This window comes from Sander vitreus, chromosome 21 (genome assembly GCF_031162955.1).
Source record: "Sander vitreus isolate 19-12246 chromosome 21, sanVit1, whole genome shotgun sequence".
NCBI classification, from domain to species: Eukaryota; Metazoa; Chordata; class Actinopteri; order Perciformes; family Percidae; genus Sander; species Sander vitreus.
In genome coordinates, this window is record NC_135875.1 from 8,363,224 (window position 1) to 8,369,888 (window position 6,665).

Genomic DNA, 6,665 nt, shown 5'->3' on the forward strand with positions numbered 1-6,665 from the left:
ATCCATAGTCTGCCTCTGCAAAAACACAATGTTACAGTATTTTACATTTTGTGTTAATATCACTCCGCTTCAGCTCAGCAACACTGTTGGGAGAAACGCAAAGAGAGAACTTCAATTAACTTCAGACAAACTTTATAACTGAGCACCGAGGTGCCCTTGAGCAAGACCCTTAACCCCAACCACTCCAGTGGAGCTGCTCAGTGGCCAGCAGATCAGACTGTGGTTGTACTGGGCAGCTTCCAGGTATGAATGTGTAACTGTGTGAATGTGACAGGTCGTCGTTGCAAATGAGAAATTGTTCTCAATCAATTTACCTGAAAAAATTAAGGTTAAATAAAACAATAAAAATAATATATGAACAGGATGAATGATTACAGCAAGCAAAAACTGTTCCAATGTACACGGGCATGTGGGTATTGTTTTAAGACAGACTTGAAAGAACTTGAAGCTAACCTTTAAACTTGGGCAGTAGCATCATCATTCTTCTTTTTGTTTATCCTCACTTCAGTATTGTTAATATTATTACTGGCACAAGTGAAAGGTAATGCAGTGCTCTCGCCACTAGATCTAGTAGAACTAGTCAGTCAAGTGCAGTGCTGAACAAAAGCAAAAGCAAATGACACCAGAAACCAAAAGCAGATCAGACTGTGGTTGTACTGGGCAGCTTCAAGGTATGAATGTGTAACTGTGTGAATGTGACAGGTCGTCGTTGCAAATGAGAAATTGTTCTCAATCAACTTACTTGAAAAAATGAAGGTTAAATAAAAATATATCATCAATCATATCATGTGTTCACTGTATTCAGGTTCAGCTCACCTGCTTGTAGAGAAACTAGAATTAACGGACAGAAGTGAACACTGGACATTGTATTAAAGTTTCTGCATTAAAGGCCACTGAAGAACCGAGACGACGAGTTTGCTTCCTTGTGGTAAGTTATTTATTTAGTCTGGAGACAACACATAAATACATAACTATAATAAACATGTATTAACACACATATATCTATTTGTTTCATCCATTTGTATATCTATGTCAATGGTTTTCAAAATATGTTCAATTTGCTGTGCTTCAGATAGCAGGAAGCAACACCAGGCACACCTTCAGAGAAGAAAGTACTTATTGTATTTAATGTACATATTATCCTTTTAATGTTACATAAAGAATTGGCTGTATAATCTAATTACCAGTGGTACTGTAGAGATTGTCTTTTTTTGGAAGGCTTCCAAAAGGATTTCAAAACAACCTTGGCGCAAACAAATATTGGCAGCATTATCTGCCATAAACTCATATCATAGTACATGGAGGCAGTAAAACAGCACAAAGCAGGACTTTGCTTCCACCATCTGTTCAACAGGCAAAGCTGCAGCATGTAGAAAGTGAAACTGTAAAAACAGAAACTTAGACCCCATTAACTGCATTGGTGCTTTGAATGACTGATTCACTAATAAGAACATGTTTTGTTATGTGGAGTTATTCTGATGGCAGATATAGATACTGTAGATGTCTGTAGTCAGATAAGTATTTCAAGATGCTTGCAAAACTAACTCCTAAAAGTGCATATTTTAACAAATTTTCATATAAGAGCAAATAAAACATTTCAAAGGAGTTGAAGATTAACAAAAAGGGTTTTTTTTTCACTGAAAAACTATGTTACCTTTCTTAGTCAAATCAGGGCTATATGTGTTTAATGAGGCTTTTGATGCTGGTAAATGTAGGCTATTTCGTTTTGTTCTATAAATAATTCTAACTTCCTGTGTTTTTGTCTCCCACAGTCACTTCACAGCTCTAGAGAAGTTTGTTGATTGATAGTTTGACACCCTGTGAACTTACTGAAAGTTCAAAATGTCTGCACCTGCACCTGTGCGAACTGAGAAAGTCCTGAAAGAACACCTGGACGAGCTGACTGAAGACGAGCTGAGGTCATTTCAGTGGTACGTGACGAATCACAGAGGTGACTGTAAACCCATCCGGAAGTGCCAGCTGGAAAATGTTACCAGAGAGGAAACTGTGGATACACTTGTTCATTTTTACGGGGAAAACGGCGCTGGGGAGATCACAGTGGACATCCTCATGAATCACATGAATCACAATGACCTGGCAACAAGGTTAACTCAAGGTAAACTTTCCTAGTATGGCAGTTTCCTGTCTGCTTAGTAACAGGGCCAGCTTTTTATTTATTTATTTTATTATGAATAATAAATATGAGAAAACAAATGTGTCATCTATCCATTTATACTGTCATTTTTATTGTGTTGTAGCTATTTCTAATTAAGTGTCACACTCCGAAACTGTTGCTATGAGCTTCATGTGGAAACAGAGAGAGAATTTATGTTTCCAAATGTCAATGTTTCAGTTTTAGAGCATGGCAAATATAATAATTCCCATTGAGGAACCTGTGAGTAATATTTTGTAATAACTTTGTTTGATTTGCAGCCATAATAGACCGAAATGTGGAGCAGCAATTACATGAGCAGTTGTCCTCCGCTGTGAGAGCGACTCAGAGAGATTCAGATTGGACTATCACTCAGGATCTGTCTTGTTCAATTTGCCTAGCCATTTTCACTGAGCCTGTGATGCTGCCGTGTGGCCACAGCTTCTGTAGGACCTGTGTACACACACAGATGAGTGGGAAAATCGGTCTGAAATGCCCACTTTGTAATCAAGCGTGTATACGAGCATACACTGAGCTTCCGATTAATTATGCTCTGAAGAGTTTGAGTGAAAACTACAGAAAAGGAAGAGGAGGAGGACACAGAAATGACGTATATCAGGTGAGGTCACTTTAGTTAGGCTATTTATTTAGTTATTACATATTACACAGTGTTACTTTCCTTGAAGCCACTGTTTTGGAGATTCTGGGGGCACCTTATGGAAAATTGTACCAATCAGCATTAAAGTTACAGTTTCTGCATTTATTTATGGAACATTGTTGCGGCACCATGAGGTTGATATTTGTGGTTTTGGGTGAAATGTCTCAAGAATGTATTGGATAGTTTCCTACTTGATTTTGTTTGACCAAACAACTGCAGAACTGCTGATACTCCCATGATACGTGTTGCCTTAGTTCATCCATTTCATGAAGGGCTCAGAGTATAATAAAGTACATTGGACCTAAAACACCCTTCAACAGGAAGAAGAAAGACCAAGTCCCCTTTACTTGATGAAGCATTTATTGTTAAGACAGTTAGTATTTTAATAAAGAACAGCTGTAAAACAGATACTTTAGGGAAAATGCCTCCAGCATGTGCCGATTTTTAAAGACTCAATCCTTAATGGATGTGTATTTTGTCATTGTGATAATTGATCATAGTTTCTGACCACGTGTGTTTTGTGCAAATGTTAGTATGCTTAAAAGCTAAGCTAAGATAGTGATTAAAGTAAACATTGTACGTGCTAAGCATTAGCATAGTAACATTGTCATTGTAAGCATGTTAGCATGCTGACGCTAGCATATAGCTCAAAGCAGCTCTGTGCCTAAGAACAGTCCCACAGAGCTGCTAGCATGACTCTTAGTCTTGTTTATGTGTTACTCATTCTAAAATGCTATTACATCTATCTTTGCCTTTACTATTTAAATCCTAATGCATTAGTCTACACAGTATTGCATTATACTGTTATGCTATTCTCCTTTCATGTCCAGTTGACAAGAATGATACACTTTGAACCAAAAACAGCAACGTGAATGTTGTGTACAGAGACATTTACATTCAGCCCTCTAATACAGTGATTATGATTATGAGTATCAGGTTTGTTTGCAAGACATGTCTTATCCAGACTAGTTGTTAGAGCTGGAGAGATTTTGGAAGATTTAACTTTACACTCAAATAGTATCATTGATTGACCACTGAAAAAGTTGGATCAGGTCTTACTTAAGGTTTTTTTTTCTTTAACAAATTCAAGAGATTTTTATTTCAGACTCCTTCCAGGTCCATCACAGAGAAGCGGGAAGCTTTCGAAAAGGTCAAACAATTTTGTGATTCATCCATTGAGCAGATTAAGGTTTGTTAGCAGTATGCTTTGATTTAAATCAGGAAAATCTTAAACATATTAAGATGTGAAGAGGATGACCAGTTCTTATATTGTCCCACAGAGTCAGAGACACAACACAGAGAATAAGATTAAGGACGACTTTGAGAAGCTTCATCTCTTACTCAAGAGAGAGGAAGAAACCAGAATAGCTGAATTAGAAGAAGAAGAGACTCAGAAGATTGGTATGATGCAGAAAATAACAGAGATCAGTAGAGACACTTTCTCGCTCTCTGACACTGTGAAAGACATGCAAGATTTAGGGGCTGACAACTCGTTTGTACAGGTAATTATTAAAACTCAGAAAAGGTCCAATTCATACGAAGTAATCTGAAGACTGCTAATGCATTTCTTGTTTTATTTGCAGAACTTTAAGACTGAAATGGAACGGTAAGTATTATTCATCTTTTTGTGTGTGTTTTAGAGCCTTTGCCTTCTGTAAGGTTATTAATGTTTTCTGAGCTGGATAAGCATGATAGTAACACAAAAAAAAAGGAATTTCATAATGTTCATAACTGTAACTTTGGAAAATACCCCCTTCTTCGACTTACTGAGACTACTGAAGCCTCACATTAGCTTCGACTGAACTTAAGAATTTAATTTTGCACAGATTCCATCTCCCATATAAGTGCGATCTGTGGCGAAGATGTACTGTACATGCAAGTTAAATATCTTTTAGTCTCGCATTGCCAGACCTTCCTCGACAGCGCTATGGAGGAGGGTCTGGCGAGTCCACACAGCATTCTGGGATGCGAGAAATACGTGCTCTTGGCATTTCTTTAAACCAATAACTATCGTCATGGACGGCACTAAGCTCTGCACGGAGACGCTGCAAAATAGCCTCATAAGGAACTTGTTTTGGTAGAACATGTGTATGTTCATAATTGTTTTAGTCGTGCAACAGAAAACTCAGATTGGACAGATAGTCTAGCTAGCTGTCTGGATTTACCCTGCAGAGATCTGAGGAGCAGTTAACCATAGTCCTCAGAAATCCACCGGAGATTAAAATTCCAACACAAAGAAAGCAGAAGGTAACAGACATCCGGCCCAAAAAAGTGACATCCGGCGTGGCAACTGAGAAATCCTGGAAATGGAACGTCGTGGATATAAACTAAAAATCTTTTAACTTTACAAAACTTACAAACTTACTAACAAACAATGAACATAACATAACTCTTGATTTTGCTCCAGAGCTCAGAACGCACTGCCAGATCCACGGCTACTTCCACAAGCACTGATAAATGTTTCCAAGCACGTGAAAAACCTTCAGTGCAGAGTCTTGGAAAAGATGTTGCACGATGAGCGACGAAAATGTAAGTTTTGGGGCACATAAGCTCTGAATAAATTCCTATTTGTATATATCGGATCAGGAAAGTCACCATTGAAGTGCTTTTGTTTTGTACTTCTGTTTAATCCGTAGGCCCTGTTGTGTCATATTTGTCGGCAGTTAATTTGTTGGACAAGGACAATATTTGGTTATGTAGACCACAACTACCAAAGTAGAACAAAGAACATGGTTTTCTGCTCTCCAACCTCGTTTTCTGGACCACAAGGACAACCAACGTCCACCAGATTTTCTGCTGACGGATGTGGAAGACGATGACTTATATGGTTGACAAATATATAAACATTATGTAATGGGATAATCTAGAGCGAGCCGGTCATTATTGCAAATTTAGAACCATGACCTGATGATTCAGATCACACTGAAAACACAGAACAACTTCATTTAATTAACTCAGACTGCTGAAGCTGCATTTTAACTTCAGACAGACTATACTATGTGAACAGGATAAATGATTACAGCATGCAAAACATATGTGTACCTGACTTCTGTTCACATGGGCATGGGGGTATTGTTTTGAGACAGAGTTGAAAAAATGTAATGCAATCCCTTAAACTTGGGCAGTAGCATCATCATCATTCTATTATTATCTATTGTTTGTATTATTATATATGATCTATTATTAGACTGGCACAAGTGTGATGTAATACAGGGCTCTCTCCACTAGATGTCAGTCAAGTGCAGCTGTCCTGTGAGAACCATATATCTCCAAAAAGTCAGTCTTTTCATGGTGTCAGAAAAACAGCCGTTTTCAGCTTTGTGACGATGTATTTTCCAACGTATCCAAGGGGCTTTTTTAAAAACTTTATTTAGCTTAAGAAGTAGGAAAATTGTCCTAACACAAAGAAACACTCCATCCTTAAGTTTATCAAATCTCAAAATCACACACATCTGGAGATACGTGTTTTTCACTGGACAGGAAAGGTCTGAAAATTGTAATCTGAAAGTGAAAAGTAACTGAAGCTGTCAGACAAATGTAGAAAAGTACAATGAAGTTGCATAAAATGAAAATTCTCAAGTAAAGTACCTTGACATTTTTACTTAATTATAGTTCTTGGGTATATGTATGTACTTATTCCACCAATGGCAATACTGCAACACTTTTCAATGTTTTTATTTGATGCCAAATACTCCTGTTGACAATATAAAGTTATCATTTCCAATAAAACTAAGCAAAACATGTTGTAGCAATTCTTTTGAAACTGAAGTTCATTTTGTAGTAAATGAAACTGTTTTAAGAGCTGCGGTTTATTCTGAGAACTGAGCACACAAGAAACACCAGCTTCCTGTTATC

The 6,665-nt window shown here is 37.5% G+C and overlaps 1 protein-coding gene across 5 annotated transcripts; it reads left to right on the forward strand.

The window, feature by feature from the left end:
- The first annotated feature begins 205 nt into the window (after nucleotides 1–205).
- LOC144536081 (E3 ubiquitin-protein ligase TRIM35-like) lies at nucleotides 206–6,551 on the forward strand. Of its 5 annotated transcripts, none has more exons than XM_078279014.1 (9): nucleotides 206–243; nucleotides 806–928; nucleotides 1,773–2,116; nucleotides 2,434–2,771; nucleotides 3,901–3,999; nucleotides 4,091–4,312; nucleotides 4,394–4,416; nucleotides 5,218–5,339; nucleotides 5,447–6,551. In XM_078279014.1, the coding sequence occupies exons 3-9, from the start codon at nucleotides 1,843–1,845 to the stop codon at nucleotides 5,527–5,529; spliced, it is 1,161 nt and encodes a 386-aa protein (XP_078135140.1). In that variant the 5' UTR covers nucleotides 206–243; nucleotides 806–928; nucleotides 1,773–1,842; the 3' UTR covers nucleotides 5,530–6,551. The 5 variants fall into 5 exon arrangements, with proteins under 5 accessions (XP_078135140.1, XP_078135141.1, XP_078135139.1 ...); XM_078279015.1 differs by lacking the exon at nucleotides 206–243 and adding an exon at nucleotides 601–671; XM_078279013.1 differs by lacking the exon at nucleotides 206–243 and having other exon boundaries at nucleotides 678–928.
- The last annotated feature ends 114 nt before the right edge of the window (nucleotides 6,552–6,665 follow it).

Bases quoted from the DNA above. Each gene is read 5' to 3' on its own strand.
- LOC144536081 (XM_078279014.1), top strand. From the start codon at position 1,843: ATGTCTGCACCTGCACCTGTGCGAACTGAGAAAGTCCTGAAAGAACAC. The intron at 2,772-3,900 runs GTGAGGTCACTT...AACAAATTCAAG, and splicing joins ACAGAAATGACGTATATCAG to AGATTTTTATTTCAGACTCC. The intron at 4,000-4,090 runs GTTTGTTAGCAG...ATTGTCCCACAG, and splicing joins CATCCATTGAGCAGATTAAG to AGTCAGAGACACAACACAGA.